At 41.8% G+C, this 24,452-nt stretch overlaps 1 protein-coding gene across 1 annotated transcript in view; it reads left to right on the top strand.

The window, feature by feature from the left end:
- The window catches only part of MPP4 (membrane palmitoylated protein 4), a 37,813-nt gene that overhangs the window by 5,850 nt on the left and 7,511 nt on the right, over nucleotides 1-24,452 (top strand). Inside the window, exons 5-16 of the mRNA XM_029225859.1 lie at nucleotides 2,338-2,469; nucleotides 3,130-3,211; nucleotides 4,380-4,465; nucleotides 6,068-6,139; nucleotides 6,576-6,772; nucleotides 9,534-9,598; nucleotides 12,166-12,183; nucleotides 15,151-15,189; nucleotides 17,472-17,492; nucleotides 20,489-20,503; nucleotides 21,637-21,678; nucleotides 23,116-23,286. Of these exons, the coding sequence (XP_029081692.1) occupies nucleotides 2,338-2,469; nucleotides 3,130-3,211; nucleotides 4,380-4,465; nucleotides 6,068-6,139; nucleotides 6,576-6,772; nucleotides 9,534-9,598; nucleotides 12,166-12,183; nucleotides 15,151-15,189; nucleotides 17,472-17,492; nucleotides 20,489-20,503; nucleotides 21,637-21,678; nucleotides 23,116-23,286 (940 nt within the window). The remainder of the gene's footprint in view (nucleotides 1-2,337; nucleotides 2,470-3,129; nucleotides 3,212-4,379; nucleotides 4,466-6,067; nucleotides 6,140-6,575; nucleotides 6,773-9,533; nucleotides 9,599-12,165; nucleotides 12,184-15,150; nucleotides 15,190-17,471; nucleotides 17,493-20,488; nucleotides 20,504-21,636; nucleotides 21,679-23,115; nucleotides 23,287-24,452) is intronic.

The following is a 24,452-nucleotide window of genomic DNA, read 5'->3' on the forward strand; positions in this document are numbered from 1 at the left end:
GAAGGAGAAATAAATGTGCTGGAAAATGTGCTCTCTGAATAGTTGTTCTATTACCGTATGTGGGTGACCAACAGACTGTACCTAAAAATGTGGAACTTGGATGTGACTGACTTAATCTCACTGGTCATGGAGACAAGCCTGCCCTATTTATAAGAAGGCATCCAGAACTTCCCATGGTGTCTTTTTCCCCCCGGGAAAGCCATTGTTCCTCGAAAATTCTGGGGGGGCAATCGAGGTAGCATACATCTTAAGTTATTTTAAGTTTCAAATAGAGTGAGTGAAGGTGCTTGGAAAATACAGTATAATAATGATTAGCTCTATGAGGGGGTATATGAAGAACATTTGATTGCAGAATAGAAACCTATCTCATAGTACTTATAGATTTTGAGATCAATTTATCAACAAATTAGAATTTAAGAGGATGTCTGCACTTGGAGCAATGGGATTTATCAGTCAAAAAGTTTTATTCGAAGTGTCCATCATCGGATGAATGGATAAAGAAGATGTGGCACATATATACAATGGAATATACTCAGCCATAAAAAGAAACGAAATTGAGATATTTGTAGTGAGGTGGATGGACCTAGAGTCTGTCATACAGAGTGAAGTAAGTCAGAAAGAGAAAAACAAATACCGTATGCTAACATATATATGGAATCTAAAAAAAAAAAAAAAAAAGGTTCTGAAGAACCTAGGGGCAGGACAGGAATAAAGATGCAGACATAGAGAATGGACTTGAGGACACGGGGAGGGGGAAGGGTAAGCTGTGACAAAGTGAGAGAATGGCATGGACATATATACACTACCAAATGTAAAATAGCTAGATAGTGGGAAGCAGCCACATAGCACAGGGAGATCAGCTCAGTGCTTTGTGACCACATAGAGGGGTGGGATAAGGAGGGTGGGAGGGAGGGAGATGCAAGAGGGAAGAGATATGAGGACATATGTATATGTATAACTGATTTACTTTGTTATAAAGCAGAAACTAACACACCATTGTAAAGCAATTATACTCCAATAAAGACGTTTAAAAAAAGTTTTATTTCACAAGATAAACCTAGAGAATTTTCTCTGAGTTCCTACAAAGTTCTGTCCACCAGTCTCTGGCAGGGCTATAGAATGACTACTTCCCCATCTTGTGAAATGAAAATTGAACACACTGGGCCATGAGAAGGAACTCTTTGATCATACCCTAGAAGTAGAGGACTACTTTTTCTCATTCTGTTTTGCATGGGCCCTTAAGTGTCACTGATAATTAAACCAGCAAGATGTTTTGATTACTGCTCCTCATTCTACCTTAATTGGGGAAGCTATTACAATAGTTGTTTTGTAGTTCAAGTTTATAGGAGCACCATGGATTACATGGGTTTCCAGGAAATGAGAATGTGACAGAATACATTTTATCAGAAATGAAAGAATATATTATGTGTTGCTTACCCTCTCTCTGCCTTGTTTCCTTATCTGTAAAGTGGGGGAAATAAATATACTTGCCTCACAAGGATGTGGAGAAAAGGGAACACTTGTATCAATAAGCTGATGCAGCCACTGTGGAAAACAGTGTGGAGGTTTCTCAAAAAACTAAAAATAGAACTACCATATGACTCAGTAATTCCATTCCTGGGTATATGTCAAAAAACACCAAAAACACGAATCTGAAAAGATACACGCACCCCAATGTTCATAGCAGCATTATTTACAATTGCCAAGGTATGAAAGCGACCTAAGTGTCCATGAACAGATGAATGGACAAAGAAGATGTGGTATTTATATACAATGGAATACTACTCAGCCATAAAAAAGAATGAAATTTTGCCATTTACAGCAACATGGATGGATTTGGAGGGCATTATGCTTAGTGAAATAAGTCAAACAGAGGAAGACAAATACTGTATGATGTCACATGTGGAATCTAAAAAATACAACAATCTAGTGAATATAACAAAAAAGGAGCAAACTCACAGATATAGAGAACAAATTAGTAGTTACCAGTGGAGCGGGGCAGGCAATATGGGAGTGGAGGAGTGGTAGGTATAAACAATTGGGTGAAAGATAGGCTACAAGGGTGTATTGTACAACATGGGGAATAGCCACTATTTTGTAATAACAGTAAATGGAAAGTAACCTTTACAAATTGTATAAATTTAAAAAATTAAAAAATATATATACCTGCCTCAGGGTTATTGTGAAGATTGAGTTAATCCACATAAAACACTTAGAACTATGCCTGGCACGTACGTGTTGGTTGTTGTTGTATCTCACATAGTATTGAGTCAGCATCTTCTAGGTGGGTGTGTCCTATGTGTGACGTTTGTTCCCCTTTTCCTTCCCTGTTCCCAGGCCTTGCTCAGCGCCCATGACACCGTGGCTCAGAAAGACTTTGAACCTCTTCTCCCTCCACTGCCAGACAACATCCCTGAGAGCGAGGAAGCAATGAGGATTGTTTGCATGGTGAAAAACCAGCAGCCTCTGGTAAGGAAATCATTTTACCTTTTCATTTAGGATTACACCAGGGTTAATTATGAGCTAAGTTATGTCTAGTAATTACTTGGGCAATATTCTTGTCTGTAGTCACAGATGTAGTGTGAGGCAATCAGACAATGTGAGGGAATCCATGATAATAATGGCGAAACTGTATCTTAGTGAATTTTGCCTGTGATTTCAAACACATTACAGGTTGTAATGTTTTCACCAGGGAAGGTTTCCGCTTAGTGTTTTTGTTTTCTAAGAGCTGTGAGACATAAGAAATTCTTTTATTTTATTATTTGGCTCTGTGACATGTACATATATTTTACTCTGTTCTAATGTATTTGCCTACGTTTTTTTCCTCTATTAAAGGGAAGCTAAGTAAGGCATTAATTTGATTTTCTAAGCATAATCCCTTTGATTAGGTTGTAATTGTGAGAGTTTTCTTTACCTTTGGAAGGATCTCAATATTCTTTGATGTCTATGTGGTAGGATGTAGACTTTGCTAGACCAAGGTTGAATGGCCTTTCCTTTTTCATGGCACAGTACGTATGGCCCTGGTTGGTATGAATACCCTTGTCCGAAAGACCAGAGCGACACTGAGGGAAGCCCCCAGGAAAGTGGTCATGTTAGGTAAAAAGGGGTTCTACCGTACTCTCTCCCCAGGGAGCTACCATCAAGCGCCATGAGATGACAGGGGACATCCTGGTGGCCAGAGTCATCCATGGTGGGCTGGCAGAGAGGAGTGGTAAGCTGGAGCAGCAGGGTGCAAGTGTGACCAGGAAAACAGGGAATGATTGTTTAACCTTCCCAGGGAAGCCCCTCTTTCCTAACTGAGGTTGAGCTTTAATAAGTTCTATTGCTTGGTTACTAAGAAGGAAGAAAGGAATATTCCAGAGAAGTCCCATTGCCCTTCCTCACTGAGTCCCTCCATTCTAGGCACTAAATTAATGTTCCCTTACTTTACATTCCCATGTAAACCTAACAAGGTAAGTATTATCAGGCTATCATATAGATGAGGAAACTGAGGCTCAAAGAGATTAACCACCTAACTTGCTCAGGGTTTCACAGGGTGAGTCAGGATTCAAGTCCAGGTCTGCCCCACTCTATATTCCCAACTTTCACGCTTCATTTGGTCCTTCTGTGTTCAAAAAGGCATCTCTCTTCCCCGTCTTCAAACACCTGTCGCTTGCCTTTTCTACCAGAGAACCAAATTTCCTTCTTTTCATTACTGTGCTTCTGTTCTGTACCTGCTATGTGTGTCCTCACTGTACATGACCCTGGAAACCTGGTGCAGGGCTCATACCCCAACGTTCTTAGAGAAATTACCCAGGGACATCCTAGTTGCTAAGTCCACTGGCACTTCTGTCAGCCTCAGTTTTATTTTTACTTCTCCAATACATTTGATGTTGTTGACAATACCTTGCTTAAAATTTTCGTCATCCTTGGTTTCTGTTCTGTGATGTCATCCTGCTTCTTATCTGCACTGTCTTACCTCATATTTCTCAAGCCTCAATCTTAACCCTCAAGTTTCTCCACATTTTCTCTTTTGAAGAATACCCCCCATTTCCTTTTCATCTGACATTTTCTCATGACCCCAACAGCTTTATTTTTCGTGTTATCTTCTTACCAGAGTTCCAGTTCCATTTTACAACATCAGATTAGTAAAAATATCACCACCAGTTAATACCCAGTGTTGGTGGAAAGGTAGAAAAATGCAATTCTCATGCACTTTGGTGGTGGTGTAAATTGGAATAGCCAGTTTGCTTTATTATTATTATTATTATTTCACCATGAAATTTAAGATGTCAGAGCCTGTTTGGGTTAGCGAGTTTGTTAAGGAGCTTTGGGATGGCTACCGCCATTTGTGAGAGGTTTTTTGTACCCCTCTTTGTTTCGTGTTCCTGTTTGCCTAGGGCTGTTATATGCTGGAGACAAACTGGTGGAAGTGAATGGAGTTTCAGTTGAAGGACTGGACCCTGAGCAAGTGATCCATATTCTGGTAACAGTCTCCTCCTTGACTTCTCCATGGCTCAGTGCCACGTTACGTCCAGCCCATGGCGTGTGCGCTGTAATTGGAGGGGGATTCGGGCCCCGCTAGGCAGCTTCTTCTCTCTAGGCCCCAGAACTTGTCTGTTTCTACGCAGCTCGTTCGCCTTCCCCCATCCGCCTCCTCAGGGGATCTGGCCCCTTCTGGATACCTCCCTTCACAAGCTGCTCTTTCAGCCTCAGGAAGACTGCCAGACCGCCCAGCCCAGGTCCCTCGTTACCTGGGTTACTCCATTGGAAACTGAGCCCGGGGTGGGCAGAGTGAGTCTGTGGAGGAGTGTCTGAACCTGAGCAAACCACCCCTTGGTCCCCTTACATGTTTATGCAGTTTCCTTGAGGCAGCTTTGGGGTAGAAAAGAAGTTGCCAGAGGGCAGCATATGGGGAGGGGGACATCCTTGCTGGCCCTGCCACTGTCCTTGTGGTTGAAATGGCGGTGTGACCTGATTATATGAGCTTTTGGTAACTCTTTTCGGTTCCCATTCCCATCCTTCAAACCATTGCCCGATTCACTGTCTAGCTGTCAGTAGCCATAGCAGCTTTCCCCGCACACCTCCCCCCATGTACACCCCCAGGGTGGGGCCTGAGGTCAATTATTATATAGTACATAGACGAGTGGTTCTCAAACTGGGTTCTTGGGGGAACTCTAGATTTTCATAGATGTGCCTTAGGGACTGAGAGGAGGAGTGGTATTATAAGGAGTATTATAAGGAGTATTATATAAGGAGTATTATATAAGGAGTATTATAAGGAGTATTATAAGGAGCATTATATAAGGAGTATTATAAGGAGCATACCAAGCACCGAAATATTTTGCAAACCACTAGGCAAGATTCTGTGTGGTATAAAAGATACTGCACCGGGAGCTTAAAGGACTGTCAGTCACAGACACACATGCCCCCACCTCAGCCCTTTCGGCTCCAGCTGTGGAGTTGCCAGGACAGTGGGGTTGTGAAATTCCCAAGTGAGATCGAGATCTTTCTTGCTAATCTCTAGGATCTCCAATGCCCATCACAGTGTGTGTGACAGGGGGGTTCTTACCTCTCCCATCAAACTAAGAGGCTCTCTGTTTCCTCCACCATTAGTTTGGAGACGTCAGTTCCCCCCAGAAGACTTGGGGGCCCTTTATCTTCTTCCGCATAAGACTAGGCTGCCTGATGCAGAAATCAGTATTCAGGAAATAATTACTGACTGAGATATGAGGAGGGAAAGTCAGACCAAGTGCTCCTCTCCTTCCTTAGTGCCTGTGGGAAGGCCTTGCTGAGTGTTGTGTCCCGGCAGCAGCGAGATGGAGGGTCCCTGTGAGAAGCCAGGCCTCAGTGTGGGTGTTAACAGACCAGTGATCCTGGAAGTCCCACAGCAGGACAGAAGTGAAGCTAAATTTCTTCCTAATGTCCATTTCTGGGTGGTGATATTTAGCTGTTGAGCCCTTGTAAAAGCCCCTGTGGGAGATGTCACCATTTGACCTGCACACATTGAATTGTAACTTCTGTCTGCCAAACCCCAGTAACCCAGTGAACTCTGCGATTTGTCATTCTTTCCTCTGACATTTTCTAGGCCATGTCTCGTGGCACAATCATATTCAAGGTGGTTCCAGTTTCTGACCCTCCTGTTAATAGCCAAAAGATGGTAAGAATTTACTGAGCCTTCATACCCACACACAGGAAATCCTCCAATAACAACCATGATGTACTTTGTATCTTATTACTATCCTCTGTAATGTATTGAAGATTTGTTCAATACTGTATTGCATATTTTTCGATGCTGATGACATGAGAGGCAAATCAGTAAATGAATACAATAACAGGAGATGGGGTACCAAGAAGTTAAGAAGTAACATCAAGAATGGTGAGCATTTAAGCAAAAACTTCTCAGAGCTGAAAGATTCTATTCCCAAACTCACTTTTTTTTTTTCATGGCTCTTAGACTCAGTTCAAGAAGGAAGTTCTTTTTGGTGAGGTTGGAGAGGAAAGATAGCACCAGTAGGTGGAAGAGTGGGAGAGATGGTTTTAAGTCTTAACAACCCGGGGGTAAGGATTCTTCTGAGGTGTGCACCTACTGCCAGGTATATGTTCGTGCCATGACTGAGTACTGGCCCCAGGAGGACCCTGCCATACCCTGCATGGATGCCGGCTTGCCTTTCCAGAAGGGGGACATCCTCCAGATTGTGGACCAGAATGATGCCCTCTGGTGGCAAGCCCGGAAAATCTCAGACCTTGGTACCTGTGCTGGCCTAATTCCTTCCACGCACCTTCTGAAGAGGTAAGAAAAGTCATCACTCCTGGACTCAAGACCGAGCCATCAGGAAACAAAACGTTTTCTCAGGCTTCTGTTATTGCAGTTAAGATGAGAGAAAGAGAGACAAGCAGATAGATGAACACACACTGGTCTATAAATCCAAATGTCAACTTGTCAATATGCTCTAAACATCTTAAACACCAAAGGGACCAGAATAATCGTATCAATTAGAAAAGAGAGAAGAGTATTTGGGAAGCTAAATTAAACTTTTAAAGGTAGTTCTGACTCCCTCTATAATCTTTCAAGGCTGAGTTGAAAGCTCAGTTACTGAATCTCAACTTTCCACCATCACCTTGGTGCTATTGAGGTCCAAGGAAGGGATTAAGGATAGAAAGAAAATAGAATGAGAGGTCCAAGACTCAGCCAATGTTAAGAGATCATGAAGAAGAAAAGGAACTAGCAAAGGAGACTGAGAAGGAATGGCCGATGAGGCAGACCAAAATCAGGATGGTAGAGTGTCCTGATCAACTATGTCAACCACTGCCTAGGGGACTGAGAATTGACCACTGGATTTAGCAACAGAAGTCATTGGTGATCTTGATAAAAGCAATTTCAGTGGATGAGGTGGGACCAAAATCTTAGTAAAAGGGGATTTGAAGACATTGACAACAATGAGCATGGAAAATTCTTTGAGACATTCTGTATAAAGCAGAGCAGAACAATGGACAAATAGCTAGAGGGGAAAGTGGAGTGGTATGAGAGAACTTTTTTAGATAGGGTAAACGGTAATGGGAAAAATCCAATGAGAGGTAAAATTTTATGATACAGGAGAAAGAAGGGAACATTGCAGCTCTTGTTGTCCTTGGGGAAGCAGGAGGAGATGTGATGGAGCCTATAAATAGAGGGGTTGGCCTTATACAGGATCATGAACAGTTCACCCACAGTAATAGTAGCAGTAGGGAATCCAGAGTGTGTGGGCACAGCTGAGGGTGAGGGATATGGTGGGAGTTTATGGAAGGTCTCTTCCATCTGCTCTTATTTTCTCAGTGGAATAAGCAATGTCATAAGCTGAGAGTAAGGGTGGGTAGGAGATATTGGGAAGGAAAGAGGAGAAAGCTTGAAAAGTTTCTATGAGAACTGGAGAGCAAATTGGTTAGATAAATACAGTAGCATCAGCATTAAGGGCCCACTTAAGGTTAAAGGCCATAAATTTATAGTGATTCTGGTCAGCTTCCTGGGGGGCAGGGCCAGATTAGACAGGGAGTCAGATTTAACAGTAAATCAAGAGAGGGACAAGGGAGTGATTTTAATGAAAGACCATGACATTTAAGCTTGTTAAGGAGGGAGGTGACATGGTAGGGTCAGTGGAAAGGAAGTCAGATCAATGGATTATAAATCCCTATGGGGTTGATAGATTATTGGGGTTGGGAAGATAGGAGGTGCTGGTAGAAGAAAGGGATGCTGTAAATAGAAATTATATAGAGATTGTAGTTTTGGGTACTGAAAGGCCTAGGGTATGACAGTGGGATGCAGTGGCTGAGGTCATTGGAAGAGAGGAGATCAAGGAATCAAGAGGCCAGGGTGTTGGAAGGGACATCTTTGTGTCTAATAAAGTCGTCATGCATTATGACAGAGCAGTGTTAAAAGCGTGGGAGTTAGCAGGAATAATCTGAGAATGGCTTCCAGAAGAGTCGGGGAAATGGCTTTCAAAGCGAGGGCATCTAGGGAAGAGGGATATAGTCTGGAGATGGCCAGGAGAAGCAGAACACAGACCCCACCTCCAGGCCCCATGGAGTGAGGGCCTCATGCAGTGGTGTGCTGGAGCCAGCTCACAGAGCCTGTGTGCACCCTTCTTACACCCACGGTCGGTGACGTCAGGGTGGCAGCTTGAAACCAGCCCCAGTGGGAATATTGACACTAGAAAAACCTGCAAAGCTGCACATGAGGACTCATCTCCCCGGGCTGGTTTACCCACACACCACTGGGAGTGGGAGAGGAAGGAGCCACCTCTCAAAAGGGGCAGGGGAGCAGTGAGCTCAGGGGGACCTGGGTTTAGTTAGAACAAGAAGGTGAAGGGCTCACTCAAAGTGCAGGAGGAGGTTTTAGAGATTTCACTGGAGATTTACTGCCAGTTCCAGAGGGTGTGTGAAAGGGCTTCAGGGAGTGGCAGGTGGTGGATGGAGCCTTACAGGGATTAAAGTGCAGAGGATAAGGGATGACCTGAGGACACACACAGGGATAAAGCCCTAATGAGATTAGTCCTCATGGTCTCAGAGCAGAGAGTGGCAAGGAGATTCCACTGGGGGTCTTGCAAGGAGCACACAGAAATGGCAGGTTTACTAGGTTAGCGCACAAATAAAGGACAACGGAAGGAACTGAAGTTCATGTGGCTCTAAAGGGACTGTAGAGAGCTTCACAGCCTGGGAGGGAAACCAGAACATGCGGTGAAAATTCTGAGACCAGCTGGAGCGGGCTAACATGCCAGAGAGGCAGGTGCCATGGCTCATGCAGTGAAGCTCCGTGGCATGTGCACTCGTGGTCTCAGGCCAGATTTTCACCCTAAGTCAGTGTGACTCTGAAAAGATGCTGTGAGGCAGGAAAGAATGGTAAGAAAGGCCATGCATTTGGAGAATGTATTTGACAGTGTGTTTGGAGGTGAAATCTCCTTGTTCACTTGGTTGGAAGCAACAGAATTCTAGGAAACATTCTATCCTGGATCTATTTCACCTGGGTTAACCTGGATTAATTTTTTGTTCCTTCTCACAGTGTATTTCTTTTTGCACAGGAAGCAACGGGAGTTCTGGTGGTCTCAGCCATATCAGCCTCACAACAACCTCAAATCCACCATATGTGAGTGTGCTGACACCTCAGACCCAGCCTGTGCATCACGAGAAAGACGGCTCCCTCTCTCCCAGGGCTGGCTTCCTGCCCAACAGAGGATCTTTAAATGTCCCCATACCCCAGATAGCCTCCTGGCAGCCATCTGAAATCCTACCATAGACATTCATTCCTTTGGATTTAGAAGAGTTTTCAGTTTGTGAAAATGCAAATGTTCTTGTGATCGCTCCCTGGCTTGAAGTCCCCTGAGGTGCCTACAGCTAGTCCATACATTATACACCTACCGGCAAGCAAGGCTGCAGAGCGGCACAGTTAGTGTGCCTTTGATGAGGAAACATGGGACTGAATTATTATTTAATGAGCGTAGTTTGTTCACTTCACAGTATTTTAGATGGCGGTGGAGGAATGGTCAGCAAAGGGATTCATGGTGGCGAATGCTTGTGAACGACTTACTCCCTTAATGAAGGGTGTCAGTAGCTCATAGAGCCCAGCTAGAACCTGCTGATCAAGAACCGTCTGAAATGCTCTCTGGCAGGAGTTACAGAAGGGGAAGAGGTGCCCGGAGGAGGGAGAGGGAGAGGGGCACGGACAGGAGACTGGGAGGGCACTAAAGTAAATACAGATTTGCCCATGGAGAGTCATCATCCACTTTACTTCTCAATTCTCTAAGCCAAAAATTATTATTTTTTCCCTTGAAAAGGTATGATGACAACTATAGAGACATTTTTGAAAGAAAACACTTAAAATTCCTTTACACTGACCATATTTTCATACTGTCTTCCAGTTATAGAACCATATTTTACATGGTTACAGTAACAGTTGCAATACTACTTTTTTAAAATTAATTAATTAATTTTTGGCTGTGCTGGGTCTTCGTTTCTGGGCAAGGGCTTTCTCTAGTTGCGGCAAGTGGGGGCCACTCTTCATCGCGGTGCGCGGGCCTCTCATTATCGCGGCCTCTTTTGCTGCGGAGCACAGGCTCCAGACGCGCAGGCTCAGTAGTTGTGGCTCACGGTCCCAGTTATTCCGTGGCATGTGGGATCTTCCCAGACCGGGGCTCGAACCCGTGTCCCCTGCATTGGCAGGCAGATTCTCAACCACTGCGCCACCAGGGAAGCCCTGCAATACTACTTTTTATCTTTTTTCTTTAACTTGACATTTTATCAGAAACATTTGTCATGATATAATCTTCATAGTGATATTTTAGTTATTTCCCCTGTGCTTTGAGAAGTTTGTTTACCAAACCAGACTGAAGTACTTCTTTAACCCATTTTCCTATTCCATGTATCAAAGGCATGTGAAAGTGCTAACTAAGCTTCTAACCAATATCTGATAACTAGTAGGGCCACGGGTTGACATCTAACTTGCTTGCATAGCCTATGTGCCATTTCTATTAGAATTTTGCAAAGTCCATCCTGAAAAGAGTTTGCAGCCACATATTATTATCCTTACAAATCTCTGAGTCCAGGAACCCCAAGTATGGAGCCGCTGAGTTAAAGGGTCACCTCTCACAGGGATGTTTCTTTCTTTTTTTTTTTTTTAAAATTTATTTTTGGCTGCGTTGGGTCTTTGTTGCTGTATGCAGACTTTCTCTAGTTGTGACGAGCGGGGGCTACTCTTCGTTGCAGTGCGGGGGCTTCTCATTGCGGTGGCTTCTCTTGTTGTGGAGCACAGGTTCTAGGGCTCACAAGCTTCAGTAGTCGTGCCACACGGGCTCAGTAGTTGTGGCTCACGGGCTCTAGAGCTCAGGCTCAGTAGTTGTGGCGCACGGGCTTAGTTGCTCCGCGGCATGTGGGATCTTCCTGAACCAGGGCTCGAACCCATGTTCCCTGCATTGGCAGGCGGATTCTTAACCACTGTGCCACCAGGGAAGCCCCAGGGATGTTCCTGATGGAGCATATCATTTTCTAAACTATCAGGTCATTTCTTTTTAACTGTTGTAGATGATATTGCAAATAAATATTATTTTGTATCTTTCTGTTCTGCCTGAATGTTACCATGGGAAAAAAAATCTCAGGAAAGGGTTACTACGCAGGATGCATAGGCAACTTTATTACTCAAGAGTTATTGAAAAATTCCAGGCGTATGTTAGTTTACAGATGTTATTAAAAAGTTATTTACTGAATATGCACTTGTACTTGTCATCCCTCTTTCTTTCCCTCCCTCCTCTCTCTCTCTCTCCTTCATCTCTCTCCTCCTTCCTTCTTTTCTTCCTCCCTTTCTCTCTCTCTTTCCTTCTTTCCATTCAAGACTTGAGTTCCTAAAATATAATGAATAAATAATAAGCGCATTAATTCAGAAATGAATAGAATGCAACTTTTACAGAGCTTATCGGGATAGAAGGGAATAGGATTTGCCAGAAGCAAATAGATCCCATTTCCAACAAGGCTCATAAATTTATTGGTTTCTATAGGATATTCACTTATCATTTTGTTACTAAATCTCCATTGAATTTTTAGAGAATAATTTTGGCACTTTGCTTTTCTTACTGTAGGTAAATTAATCTGATAATCTATAGCATAAACTATTGTGCCCGCTCTCTCTTTTTTCCCCTGCTTCAATCATTTTTCTGTACCCAGCGATTTCTATGGAAGAAGGTAAGAAATAGTATTTGTGGGGGGAAAAAAACTCATCTCCAAAGCCTCCTAGAAATTTCCTATAGTTTTCTTAATTCACTTCAATTTCAATTCACTATTTATTAAGCTCTTCCTGTGTACCTCATAGTGTGCTAATCACTAATACCCTAATTTATAAAAAGATGTCAGTCAAAAGAACACACACTGTGTAATTGTTCTTAACACTGAGGAATAAAAGAAAAGAGAACCAACATTTACAGGCAGCCCCAGAATCTAACACAGCACATGGTAAGAATTCAAAGAAAGTTGTGAAACTGATCCTCTGTTTTGTTTCAACTGCTTTGTACACAATGTCTAAAAATAACCCTGTAATGAAATTGTTATTGTTCCCATTGTATGGATGAAAAGATTGATAAGGTAAGAACATTGTCAGAAGTTGCAAACAGCATGGTCTGGATTAAAGTTGCTCTCTGTCTGAAGGGCACTACATCAGGGGCAAATGGGGCCTCCAGTTATTACCTCTCCCCTTCTCCATGCTCAGACACCAAGATGACTCATTATGATGCCAAACACACACACACAAGCAAGAAAGCAAGACGCTGTCTACTTGTGGAGAGGGGAAAAGAAGAGAGAAGAGCAGTCCCCTTTGCCAGCATCCACATTTCATCCCTGAAATTGGAAAGGGGAGGGGGAGGAACATGGACAGGCCCTTGGGTCGCTGTGGTCTTGCTGGGTGACAAGCCCACTGTCAGCTCAGGCTGCCATAGCAAGATCACACAGACTGGGTGACTTTAACCACAGACATTTATTTCTCACAGTTCTGGGGACTCTAAGTCCAAGATCAATGTTCTGACAGGGTTGGTTTCTGAGGAGACTTTTCTTCCTGGCTCGCAGATGGCTGCCTTCTCTCTGTGTGCTCACATGGCCTTTCCTCCGTGAATGTGGGGTGGGAGAAGTGTGTGGGGAGAAAGGGAGGAGAGAGAGAAAGAGAGAGAGATAGAGATTAGTGTGGTTTCTTTTCCTCTTCTTATAAGGCCACCAGTCCTTTTGGATTAGGGCCCCAACTTTATGACCTCATTTAATCTTAATTATCTCCTTAAAGACCCCATCTCCAAATACAGTCATCTGGAGGCTAGGATTTCAACATATGTATGCATTTGTGGAGGGTACAAATCAGTCCATAACACTCACCCTAGCCCATAGTGTGGAATTGTTCATTTTTTATAAAAGATTTACTTATTATTTATTTATTTTAGGCTGCGTTGGGTCTTGGTTGTGGCGTGTGGGATCTTTGTTGAAGCATGCGGGATCTTTCGCTGCAGCGCGCGGAATTCTCTCTAGCTATGGCGCGCAGGCTCCAGAGCACGTGGGCTCTGTAGTTTGCGACACATGGGTTCTCTAGTTGAGTTGCCCAAACTCAGTAGATGTGGCATGCAGGCTTTGTTGCCCTGCAGCATGTGGGATCTTAGGTCCCCCACCAAGGATTGAACCCGCATCCCCTGCATTGTAAGGCAGATTCTTTACCACTGGACCACCAGGGAAGTCCCTGGAATTGTTAATTTTGAGAGCACAAAATCCGTGGCTCTTTTAGACCCCAGAGTTACATATTAGAAAAACCGGGACTACTTGTGCTGTTATTAGAGAGTCTCTCCTGGCCTCTGTAAAACAGGAATGACAATTTTAGTTTTTGTTTGCCTTTAAATCAAAACCCTCTAGTTATGTGCTAGGAACTAATGAATTCACCGTTATAAATTACTGATCTGGAAAATAATCTCTAAATGAATATAAGGAATTGAACGACAGTGTTAAAAATCTCAGCTATGGTACTTGTTCATCTGTGCTCATCTCCATAAAACAGTATTATTTCATAAAATTGTTCATATTGCATATTTTACTTAAAAACAATCAATGATATGATCTTTAAGGAAGTGATGATAAATTTATTATATTACTTTATAATATTATAGCTTATTATACAAACTATAATTTGCACTTTTACAACATATAAGACATTTATTAAAATAGTATTTATTGATCACCTGGGAATTGTGGGTATTGTGCTAGGCTCAAGATATATAGTGCCGAAAGAAAAAAAAAATTTTTAAGAACATATGTTCAAATCAACTATTCTGATATTAAAAGGGAAGTTCAGTTTAATAGATAATTAGTCATGTCCCTACTATGTGGAAGACACTAAGCTCTATAAAATACATAAAAATTAGTTAAGATGATTTCCACTTTTCAAGGAGCTGTCTAGGAGGGCTAATAAGGCAAACACCCAAATGATTATATTACGAGGCAGAGTAGATGTGCAATAGCAGAGAATTCAAGGTAGTAGGAAGAAAATGCTGTGCAGTTCATGGCAAGGATATTCATTTTGATCAGTGTTGAGATGGACCTTGAAGTGTTACAGGCTAAGGGAACAGCCTAAGCAAAGGCACAGAGGAAGAATCAATGGAGTCTGCTCTAACAGGAGTGTAAGATACAAGAAAGAGACAGCAGTTTTCAAAGCTGGGTTTGGGTCACACTGTAAAGAGCTTTGAGTATTAGGATGAACAGTTTTAAAAGTTATATTCTTTTATTCTCATACATACATCCCAGCTAAAGGTAAAAATAATTAACATTATTGAGCACTTACCATGTGCCTGAGCTTTTCCTGCATATCTCAATCCTATCCTATGTGGTAGGTATAATTACTTCCCCCATTTATACACAGAAGATGAGGCTTAGAGGTAAACTAATTTGTCCAGTATTCAAAAGCCTGTGCTTTTAGAATTTTAACCATTCGATGTCCTGTGGCCTCCCATAGCCTACATTTTCATTTAGTACAGTAGAGCCCTTTTTATCTCTCTGAGTGAGCGATAGTTGTAAGAATAACATGATTACAGGGTGGTCCGAGTTTCATTGCCATAAGCCTATACATAGGGAATTTCATTTGTGATACTAACATTTTAACTTCAAGTTTTCCCATTCTATGCTCTTTTATAGAAGATGACATGAAGATTGACGAGAAATGTGTGGAAGCAGGTAGCATTTCCTCTTGATACATTTACCACCAGGAGAAATATGAAGCAGCTCAGCTATAGATTTCCTGAAGCAGTCAGTCAAAGGGGCCACAGGCCTATTTTCTGGAAGAAATGTGTAAAATAAATCCCCCACCGCAGCCTTTTTCTGTGGTTCTGACACATGGAAGGGAAGCACAGCTGCAGGAATGTCTCCATGCTTCAGACCAACCTTTTAGAAAGTGTTCTAGAAAGCAGTATTCTGGAAATGATCACAGGAACACACAGTAACACTCAGGTGTTACATTGTGAAATACTATAAAATATTGAGATATCAGATTTTTATTTTTAAATTTTTATTTATTTATTTTATTATTATTATTATTATTTTGCGGTACGCGGGCCTCTCACTGCTGTGGCCTCTCCCGTTGCGGAGCACAGGCTCCGGACGCGCAGGCTCAGCGGTCATGGCTCACGGGCCCAGCTGCTCCACGTCATGTGGGATCCTCCCGGACCGGGGCACGAAGCCGTGTCCCCTGCATTGGCAGGCGGACTCTCAACCACTGCGCCACCAGGGAAGCCCCTATTTATTTATTTTTAAAACATCTTTATGGGAGTATAATTGCTTTACAATGATGTGCTAGTTTCTGCTGTATAACAAAGTGAATCGTCTATACGTACACATACATCCCCATATCTCCTCCCTCTTGCGTCTCCCTCCCACCCTCCCTATGAGATATCAGATTTTAAAAAAGCAAAATATCTATTTTGTTATTGTTTGATACCATTTCCTGGTAGATTCTAGTATAGATCAATAGTCATGTGTTCCAAATTTCTGAGAAATACTTCACATTTCTGTTCTTAGATTTTTTTTTTGGAAATTGGGAGAAGATTTTTCAAATTTAGTGGCAGAACTAAGATTGGTTCAAGAATCACTAGGATTTTGTTGGAAGACTAGTTGAAGAGTCTTTAGTCTGATAGGTGACTTTGTCTTGGCTTTATGGGTTAATCTAGTTTTTAGACATTGAATAATGATATGAAATGTTTAAATACTGGGTATTTCAAAGATTTACATGTATTTCCCAGAACAACTACAGAATAACACTGACATTATATTTATTTTACCAAGTACACATCCTGGGTTTTTTGTTTTTAACTTGCAGTACTATTCATTTCCCTTCTGTAATTTTAATTAAAATTTTTTATTAGGTAACACATTCACATATTTAAAATTCAAAAACTACAAAAGTATATTCAGTAAAATTCCCTCTCTCTTCCTGTTCCCCTACTCAGTTTTCTTTCTTGAGGCAGTAAATGCTCTCAGTTTCTTGGGCATCCCTCCAGACATATTCTGTGCAATGATGTGTATTTTTTTCTCCTCTCCCACACCCTCATTCTCACTTCTTTTTAAAACACAAGTGCATGTACTCTTTGATGGTATGCTATATACACTGTTCTGTTCCTGGCTTTTTTACTTAATAATACATATCCTGGAGATGATTCCATCATAGTACATAAAGAGCCTCCTCATATATTTTAAACGGTTTATTGGTTAAATAAGTTAGTGTGCATTTATATAATCACTTATTGGTAGACATTTGAATTATGTCCAATTTTTTCTATTATAAACAATGCTAAATATATCATTTCACAAATGTGTGTATACCTTAGATGCAGCATTGCCTGATGTAAGGATGTGTGTGTTGGTAACATTGCTATATATTTCTAATTGCTCTCCATATAAATTCTAGTTTTTTTATGCTTAATGTCTCTCTAAAACACTAAGGAGAATCGTTTTAACCGATGAGGGACTTGGTTTATCTCAGGTATTTCTCAGTCACCTGAACAACCCTAACCCAACCAGGCCATTCATATGCTCCCTCTTCTAGCCACACTCCCCTTGCTTATGGACCCCCCCCAAAGCTTCAAGCAAACCTCTAGCAGCAAAGCTGTACAGAATCCAACCATCTATTGGTGTTTACCATGACATTCCACCTTTTCCTTCCCTCTGAGCTTCTTTTTAATTTTATTTTATTTATTCTTTTCTATTTTATGATTTTATTTATTTATTTTAAGCTCCTGCTGTACCCCTTCTTGTCATCACAGCCCCACTGCTTATATATACTCATTTAAGGCTTTATATGCCACAGACACACCACTGAGTTGGCCTTGATTTAGGAAAAACATTTTAAAAGTGGTTTGTGTGCAGAATCGTAGGGTCAGGGAATTAGACTGTTGAACTATAGACTCAGTATGGATAGTAATGTAACTATACTTTTGGTTTTTTGCCTCCGTGGAAAACCATAGATGAAGAAACATTTGAATCTGGTAAATAAAACGTGAATATTTTATACTGATTTTTAAATGTATATTCCAAATGTTGGTATAACTTTAAAAACACTTTTAATGATACAATAATTGCTTAAAGACATCAACAGTATAGCCATGAGATATTGTAAACTTCACCATACGCAGTGCTTCTCATTAGGGACATTTTGGAAATCTATGGGGGCATTTTTGGGTTGTCACATTGATTGGGGACACTACTGGCCTTTAGCTGGTGGGAGTCAGGGATGCTAGATGACCTGCTGTTGTGAGATCATCCTGCATGATCTCCTGAATGTCCTGCTGGACAAAACTCATTAGGAATCTGAGTAAGTAGTTCTTTAGTACACAACAGTGATGTAAGTTTTCACAAGATGTAACATGAAAAGCTCATTGGTTTAGAAGACAGTCATTATGGAGAGAGACATTTAAACAGAATAAAGACATTGCCTTGAAATTACTGAATAATTTATTCCACACATTCTAATCCATACTGATATTAAATCAACTGGAAAGTGAGGTATCTATACCAAACCAATTATTTTCTTTTTCTTTAATATGTTATTGCCATTATTGATGACACATGGTATCATCAAGTGTCTGTTCCTCAACGTAATGTTGACGTTATTAGTAACAAAGTAAGCCCCATGGAGTATTTTGAAAAACTGGCAACCTTTTGGAGCATGTTAACATTACTAACTTGCTTCCAAGTGTATGATGTTTCCTCATTTTCTCCATTTCATCAGTGCTTTGGCATATTACACCTACCTCAGTTAAGGCAATTTCCCTCTTTCCCATATATACCCATAAATCTGGTCTGTTATCAGAACACTCTTTGTTCTAGTCTCCACTTGTTACTTTGCTCTTCTATTTTTCTATACTTCATATAAGGACTATTTTCTGATCTCACTTCCTTTAAATCCATGCTTCTTCAGTATAAGAAGGTATAAGCATCTAATAGTTTATGTCTTCTAGAGAAGCCATGCCCAAAGATTTATATTTTGAAATATATACTTTTTGAAACACGTACTTTTAAAACATAAATTACTTCCTTTTAATTTTCCTTTACATTACAGTTAGAGCATTACGTTGCTGTTTTAAAATGATGTGTTAGAATGTATCTATGAATTTCATTTTTTAAGCTTAGAGAGATTGTTATAAATATTAGTTATAATGGAAGATAGCATTGGGACCTCCCTAGCAGTCCAGTGGTTAAGACTTCGCCTTCCAGTGCAGGGGGTGTGGGTTCAATTCCTGGTCGGGGAGCTAAGATCCCACATGCCTCACGGCCAAAAAATCAAACATGAAACAGAAGCAATATTGTAACAAATTCAATAAAGAGTTTAAAAATGGTCCACATAAAAAAAATCTTTAAAAAAATGTATTGAGACACATGGAGTTGGGAACTACTCACCTAAATTATTTATGTACCATTTATGTTGCTTCTAAATTTCCTATTTTCAATTAGATAGTTGGCTTGTTAGGGGTAAGCTTTTTTTTTTTTTCCCCCCACACTGCTGCCCAGCTTGTGGGATCTAAGTTTCTTAGTTCCCGGACCAGGGACTGAACCCGAGCCACGGCAGTGAAAGCGTCAAGTCCTAACCACTGGACTGCCAGGGAATTTCCTGTTAGGGGTAATTTAATGATCTACACTTGGTTCAATGTTTGGGATTGGTTTTTTAATTCCTCTGGATTATAGTCATCCTTCTTTGCTCCGTTCAATGCATCATTTTTTTGGGAGACACTCTACATGCCCAAGTTGTGGTTGAGGCCTAGAGGTATTGTGATGTCTGTGAAAGGAGAGGCAATGTTGCAGTGGTCAATGCCATGGACTGGAGCTGGATTCTCCAAGCATGAATCCTGGTCCAACTAGCCAGGGGTCATCTGTCACGTAACCTCTCTGCCCTTCAGGTGCCCATGTCTAAAGTGGGAAAAATAATTTATATAAGTAAAGTGCTTAGAAGGTAAGTGCATGAGTGTTAGCCAGCATTTTAATGAAGAAGTAATAGGGGCAATCAGCAGCTAGTTCTCTAATAACAGCACTGCAGAGGAAAGTGTGCAGCTGCCCTTAGTTACCGCAATGCACTCCTTCTGGACTCCTCTTTGTCGAAAGAGTGAGAACTCTCAAGTACATTATTCTGAATCCAGCTCACTTGGGAGCTCAGTTAAGGAACAATTGGCACCCAGCTGGCATTTTTTCTAAATAAATAACGACAGTCATTCATGATGCTTAATTCTGTTACTTAGAGCATTTAATGGGCAGTTAAGTTTCTTCAGTTTTGGTCCCAAGTCTTCTCTGAATGAAGTATCATGTGACCTCTTTGGATCTTTCTGGATGGTATAGTCTAATTAGGAATGCTATTTTAAAAAACAGATAAAAACATACACCCCCCAGCAAAAACCAAACAAACAAAAACAGGGGTGATGGATGTTTCGAGATGTCTAGAAAACAGTACACTCTGTGTTCAGTTGCACCTGTCTTCAAGGGACCAGCTGGAGATGGAAATGTGTGACTGGACCCGGACAGGTAAGGAATGAGGACACTCGGGCCAGAGGCTGTTGCAGAGCTTCCCCAGTGGCCCTTCCACCACTTCCTCACCTTCACAGGGCTGCAGCTAGATGGCCTCTGGGAGAGAAGGGAAGAGGCTCAAATCGGTTGCCTTGAAAATTTCTCTTTCAAGCCCCATTCTTTGCCAACCAAGTAGAGAGGAGTCTGCATGGATAGAAAGCCTTCAAGGAGAGTCTAGATAAGCAACTTGCAGGAAAAGTTACTGTCTGCTGGGCAGCAGAGGCAGGTCCAACGAGTTTCTGAGTTTCCGGTTGTGTGTTGTTCATTTGCCTTGGCAGGTCTTGCCCAGGTTACAACTTTCTCTAAGGGTGACATGAATGCCTCACTTGTGTCATTTGTCTTTATTGTTATTTGTCTTTATTTTGCCAACTTGATCTTCTCAAAGGCTTAACTTTCTCATGTCTGTTTCTTCACTTATCCAAATCTCCAGAGGAACTTTCAGAAGGTGACTACTCATTTTTATGTCCTTGATAAGCCAAATAGAGCTATGTTTGAGATCTTTCAGTGCCTCAACATGAATACTTGACTGGATATATTTTAAGATAAGATATGATATTTTAAGGGTGAAATCAGTGATGAGATATACAATGTCACAGAAAATATTTTTAAATGAACAATGAAAGTAATTAAACTTTATCACTGTATCCCTAAGTAAACATTTCCTTTTAAATTTATTTCCAATTTTCAGTTAGAAAAATATGCTTACTTACCAGAAGATGGAATTGATATTGGTGTGTTTTCTTTATATTTTAAAATGGGTGTTTAAACACAAAGGTTAAGAAAGAAAGGTATATGTCCGTTCATTCTATAAACAAATGCTCTTTCTATATTATTTCGATGATCAGAACAGAGTTGTATAAGTGAAAAAGAATACATGTTAGTAAAAAGTAACTTGAAAATGATATATTTATAATGTTTTTTCCCAGAGTTTTGGACAATTTTTCTGAGATCCCAGTGGAAGCAGAGACAGAAGCTTAAATAAGCTCTAGATGTTACTGCTGGGCACAGTTTTCCTAACTTTTGTCTCTCAGAGTCCTGGACAGTCAGAAACAATTTGCAGCCGTAAAACAAATACTAATTTCATACAGAATGAACCACTTCATAAGGGAAAAGAATAAAAACCCATTTCTAACAAAGAGTTTAATTATAGGACCTACAGAACACCATATCTATGAGTTAAAGCCAAGACCAGTTTATACGTTTCCTTTTTTGAAAATCTGTTTTCTTTGGGTACATTTAAAAATGCATACCCAAATTTATGTTTTTACTATGACTCAATATCGTTCTTATAACTTTAAAGAAGACTATGATAGTTTTTTGTTCCAACCATACTAGACAGAATACATTCAGTGTATTGCTAAATTTCTGGATAGTGTCTCTATATAGTTTGGTGCATGTGATAGGATGGAAAGTGCTTAGGACATTTTTTAATAAGGCACTCAAGGATAAAGTCAGCTGTGCTGCCATCTACTGAAATAGTGTCTCTTGAAGATTTGAAGATAATTTCATGCATCCATTCTAAGTAAAGTTCTCGTTCTCCTCTGCCATATTCTGTTCCTGCCATTTGCTGTGTTACAGACAAGGAGGAATTCGTTGGCTATGGCCAGAAGTTCTATATTGGTAGGTAATGATTAATAAAAGGTGGGTCTTTGTCACTTGCTAAGTTATATTCATATGAATATAACTTATTATATGAATTATGAATGAGCCTGACTCTTCTGAAAGCTTCTTTTGCTGATGGATGTTCCCAAACTTGTTCCTTGTTCTGGTTTCTCTCTATCCTTTTTTAAAAAAATAATCAGTATTCTGATGTGTTGATCATTTATTGTAATTCATCTGGTTTATATTGGATATCTCCTAATTATTCATCAAACACAAGTCTTTTGTTTTCTTCCAGTCTGTTCCATAATGTATTCACCTTACTATGCGTCCCCCATCTTGCCCAGGTGCTGTTAATTGATACAATAAGTAAATGTATTGAGGCGAATAAGAGCTAGATTTCCCACTCTTAGAGAAAGGAGTTACCCATATGGAATGGAGGAAGGCTAGAATGAAAACTGTAGTGTCGAATTGGCGTTGTAGGCATTGGTGTGAACTCATGGTGTTCAACACATATAGATACAAGCAATGTAAATGTGTGCGTATTTATATATTCACATATAGTCCCTAGCTCCATCTTCTGACAGGACCTGGGAATGGCTCTGAAAATACCAGAAAGCCCTGTGATTCAGTAGGCAGATTATGTGGGATTCTAGGAGTTTGGAAATCACCACTAAGATGTCCAACTCTGCCACTGAGCACACAGTGGTGGGCAACCACCTAATCTGCCTGTGTCTAAGTGTATCCACCTGAAACATAAGTCAAATCATGTCACACCCAACCCTCCACTGTCCAGCGACTTCCCATCCCACTTTGACCCCAATCCAACACTTGACCAAGTCTCTGTGTGGCCTCCTGGCTTCCTTTCCAACCTCATTTCCTACCACTCTCCCTACTGCTCACTGCCCCTCAGTATACAGGCCTCCTTATCTTCCTCAAGCACTTCAAGCAAGATCCTTTCTCTGCACCTTTGCAATGCTGTTCCCTCAGCCTGGACTGCTCTTCCCCACAGACGCCTCCTCACCTGGCTCCGTTACATCATTCAGAGCCCTGCTCAATGTCGACTTTTCAGAGACGCTTAAATGAACCTCCAACCTGAAAAAGCATCCCGGTCACTATCCACTTACCCTTCTTCTAAGCACTTACTTTTGTTGCAGTTTATTTTTCTCTCTCCTCCTGCATAAAATGTAAATTCCATGAGGAAATGGGCTTGGTTTAGTTGACCACTGTATCCCCAGCACCAATGCCCGGCACATAGCAGGCGCTGGACGCAACTTAGAGGTCACGTGGGGGCATTTTGCTGTTTTCCTTTGTATTGCTTCCTACCTTCTACCTTCAGACAGATGTGTGTTAATTAACTCTTCCGGATCACAGTCACCGCAGGCTCCTTCCGGTGTGAGACAGGAAGCGACCTCTCCTGCCCTGGGTCTCACGTCCCGTACGTTTCTTCCCTCGCAGCCGGTTTCCGTCGAAGCATGCGCCTCTGCCGCCGCTGGTCCCACCTCAGACAGCTGCGAGCCAAGGTGTGCGGCGCCAACACCTGCTCCGGCGCAGCGGGCGCCCCGTACGAGGAGGTGGTGCGGTACCAGCGACGCCCTGCAGACAAGCACCGCCTCATCGTGCTTGTGGGTATGTCCCCGAAGGCAGTGTCTCCTCATCCATGGCGAGGCTCTCCTGGATTCAGTAGTCTTGCATTGGGAGTAGTGGTAGAAGTAAGAGTCTTTATGGACCTGCATATAAACACCTTAAAAATAAATAAAGCCTGGGCTTCCCTGGTGGCGCAGTGGTTGAGAGTCCTCCTGCCGATGCGGGGGACGCGGGTTCATGCCCCGGTCCGGGAGGATCCCACATGCCGCGGAGCGGCTGGGCCCGTGAGCCATGGCCGCTGAGCCTGCGCGTCCGGAGCCTGTGCTCCGCAACGGGAGAGGCCACAACGGTGAGAGGCCCGCGTACTGCAAAAAAATTAAATAAATAAATAAATAAATAAAGCTTGTTTTTTATGTGTGTTTATAAATAAAACGTTATGGATCATGCTTTAATTGTCTACAATTGAATGCAGTATGCCATGGTGTATATGAACCTGTGTAATAACAAGATGTAGTATGATTAGGTTATAAGCGAGGTTTTTTTTAGTATCTGGTTTAGAATTTGTTCTATAAGCATAGATGAATGTTCCCCCCCAGACTGGATCATTAGTCTATATTAGAAATAAAATGCTTAAGATTCACTTCCTTAAGAAATTTGTAACCGTCTCCTTTAGAAGTGCCTATAAGTCTTCAGGATTGTATCTTTGGTGCTGAAGAACAGGGCAAATATAGTGCTGGGATGATCTACTTTTTCAAAAAATTTACTTTATGTATTTTTGGCTGTGTTGGGTCTTCGCTGCTGCACTCTGTCTTTCTCTAGCTGCAGCGAGCTGGAGCTACTCTTCCCTACGGTGCATGGGCTTCTCATTGCAGTGGCTTCTCTTGTTGCGGAGCATGGGCTCTAGGTGCGTGGGCTTCAGTAGCTGTGGCACGTGGGCTCAGTAGTTGTGGCTTCTGGGCTCTAGAGCGCAGGCTCAGTAGTTGTGACGCACAGGCTTAGTTGCTCTACAGCATGTGGGAGCTCCCTGGACCAAGGCTTGAACCTGTGTCCCCTGCATTGGCAGGTGGATTCTTAACTACTGCGCCACCAGGGAAGCCCTGAGATGATCTACGTTGTGACCAAGATCTCTGCAAAGCTGGTTACTGCAGCAGTAGGAACTTACCTCTTACTGCCATCTTCTCTGTGTATTCCAGTTGTGATCAAGGCAG

This window comes from Monodon monoceros, unplaced genomic scaffold (genome assembly GCF_005190385.1).
Source record: "Monodon monoceros isolate NGI ecotype Baffin Bay Population unplaced genomic scaffold, NGI_Narwhal_1 Super_Scaffold_16, whole genome shotgun sequence".
In the NCBI taxonomy this organism is placed as follows: Eukaryota; Metazoa; Chordata; class Mammalia; order Artiodactyla; family Monodontidae; genus Monodon; species Monodon monoceros.